Below are 2384 nucleotides of genomic sequence, written 5' to 3' on the forward strand. Positions count from 1 at the left end.
GAAATTGGTAATCAGCCACTTCACCCACTTTAACCCCACAAGGGAACGGCTCAGCCTTCTTTTGCAAGATTTCTTTTGCAAGATTTATACCCATCCAAGGGAGTTCCCTGGCAGCCCAGTGTTATTAATAAATCATGTCTCTGGCTAGGTTGGTTTTTTACAAACGTCTGCTTTTCCTGAGAGGCTGCAGCAACTCAGGCACACAGAGAAAACCTGCTACCATGCTCTCTGAGATTTTCGTCTGCTGTGGGGCCTCCACAGTGGGGAAATGGGTTGCTGCATGGATGGATCCTCACTGACTCTTGCTGGTAATCATTGCACTAAGGCCTCCACAGCCGGGGAACAAGACATAGAGAGCAACTGAGACCTGTACAGCTTCTAGGCCTCTGCTGCAAAGCTCCCTTTTGGTCCCATCATGACAACTTTTAGCTCCATGCTCAGGCCAACAGGGAGTCTGAGGTCTACTGCTGAGCAGAGCTTCTCGTGTGCATACATTTAGACCTGATGGCAGGAAGTGGGAAGAAGCAGGCAGGGGTTGTATTATTTCAGACCGATATTATTTCAGCTTTGAAAAAAAATGTATTTCATTCCATGCATCATCTTCATTCTGATAGCTAAAACGAAAAGGACCGACAATCCCAAGGGTCAGCAAGGAGGCAGAGCGACTGGACCTTTGGAGTCTTTGGTGCTGGAGCCACCACCTTAGAGCTCTGCGGCAGTGTCCAGCCTTGGCTCTGCCTCCTGGGGCAAAGTCATAGAAGGGCATCAGATAGAGAACAGGATCACTGCTGTGAGCTCAGCATGATAGTCTCCCACTTTTATGAGATTTTAAAAGGCAAAACAATGAAGAGAATAGTGGTTGTCGCTGGGAGATGCCTGCATACTCACAGGGTAAGTACCTCAGGTTAGCATGTTTTGCCAAATGCAAGATACCTCCAAATAAAACAAAGTAAAATAAAATAATAGCACCGTATTTCTTCTTCCCAAATGAATGGCTCACGTTGTATCATCTATGTCTTTCAAAAATGACACATGGTCTTTTGCAAAGGTGTACAATGTTGAGCTGTATTTATTCATTTATTTTTAAAGGTTTATTTATTTCTTTATTTAATGTATATGAGTACACAGTCTCTGTCTTCAGACACACTAGAAAAGGGCATTGGATCCCATTACAGATGGTAGTGAGCCATGTGGTTGCTTGGAATTGAACTCAAGACCTCTGGAAGTACAGTCAGTTCTCTTAACCACTGAGCCATCTCTCTAGCCCTTGAACTGTATTTATAAGTGATCAAAAGGACAGATGTATTAGAGGAGATGCATCAGAAAGGGCTGAGCTGTGCAGAAGGGGCTGAGCTGAAAGGGCTTCCTGGCTGCCACTGCAAAGAACGAAAGGAGGTAACTTGGCATTCAAATGTAGGCTCTCTCTGATGATGAACCCAGGTAACTGTGAGCCTAGAGAGAAAAAAAAAAATCCCGTGCTACTTCAGAAAAGGACCATTACATTGTCAAACCCCACTTCAGAACTATTTTTTTTTTCAAGACAGGGTTTCTCTGCGTAGTCCTGGCTGTCCTGGAACTCACTCTGTAGACCAGGCTGGCCTCGAACTCAGAAATCTGCCTGCCTCTGCCTCCCAAGTGCTGGAATTAAAGGCGTGTGCCACCATCACCATGCCAGAACTACTTTTAAATGTTTTTGTAGATCCCTACTTGGGACTCTGGTTGCCAGAATCCCCTTAGCCCACATCTGTGCCCCTGTACCAAACACTGATACTGTCCTTGTGGAATTTAAGGAGCTACTCCCCTACATCCACCACACACACAGGCTTGCCCCCACCCTTCTTGGGGAGGCTGGCAAACACACACCTGTTATCTCCCTGTGTGTTTAGGGGCTGATGCTTCTCCAGCTGTGCCTCTGTGCTGGGTACTGGGCTGGGGCCAATTCGGCAGCTGGGTTAATGGGCCCTTCCACTTTCTGGCACCAGTTTTTGAGTTGAATTCATATATTTCCCCGGTCACTACAGGGCAGATGATAAAGCAATCATAGGAAACAAAAAAATTAAACAATTCTGTTTACACCCACTTCTCCCCTCTTCTGTTCTGATGACTGGGGAGGGATGTGGAAGGCTAGTAGATGTGACCCCGAGATGGAAAGCAGTTCGTGAGGAGCCCAGACAGTCTTTCCATGCCTGTCGCTCCCCCAAGCTGTGCAGCCCAGACACGAGGTGCTTCTCTGGATAGGAAGGTTTGCAGGCTCCGCAAGATGAGGGGGCCATGTAAATTTTGAGTTCCTTGTGACCATCCAATAAACTAGGTTCAATTTCTAGTAGGCTTACTCATTAGGACCTGATTTTTGTTTTAAAAGATCCCTGTATCCTCCATAAAAA

General features: G+C 46.2%; 1 protein-coding gene across 1 annotated transcript in view; it reads right to left on the reverse strand.

Moving 5' to 3' along the window:
• Window positions 1–542: 542 nt before the first annotated feature.
• Window positions 543–2384, reverse strand: part of Cdhr3 (cadherin related family member 3) — a 61402-nt gene continuing 59560 nt past the window's right edge. Inside the window, exons 19-20 of the mRNA XM_031357110.1 lie at window positions 1864–2015; window positions 543–876 (exon numbers count right to left, since the gene is read on the reverse strand). Of these exons, the coding sequence (XP_031212970.1) occupies window positions 1867–2015 (149 nt within the window). The 3' untranslated portion in view covers window positions 543–876; window positions 1864–1866. The remainder of the gene's footprint in view (window positions 877–1863; window positions 2016–2384) is intronic.

Source organism: Mastomys coucha, unplaced genomic scaffold (assembly GCF_008632895.1).
Source record: "Mastomys coucha isolate ucsf_1 unplaced genomic scaffold, UCSF_Mcou_1 pScaffold6, whole genome shotgun sequence".
In the NCBI taxonomy this organism is placed as follows: Eukaryota; Metazoa; Chordata; class Mammalia; order Rodentia; family Muridae; genus Mastomys; species Mastomys coucha.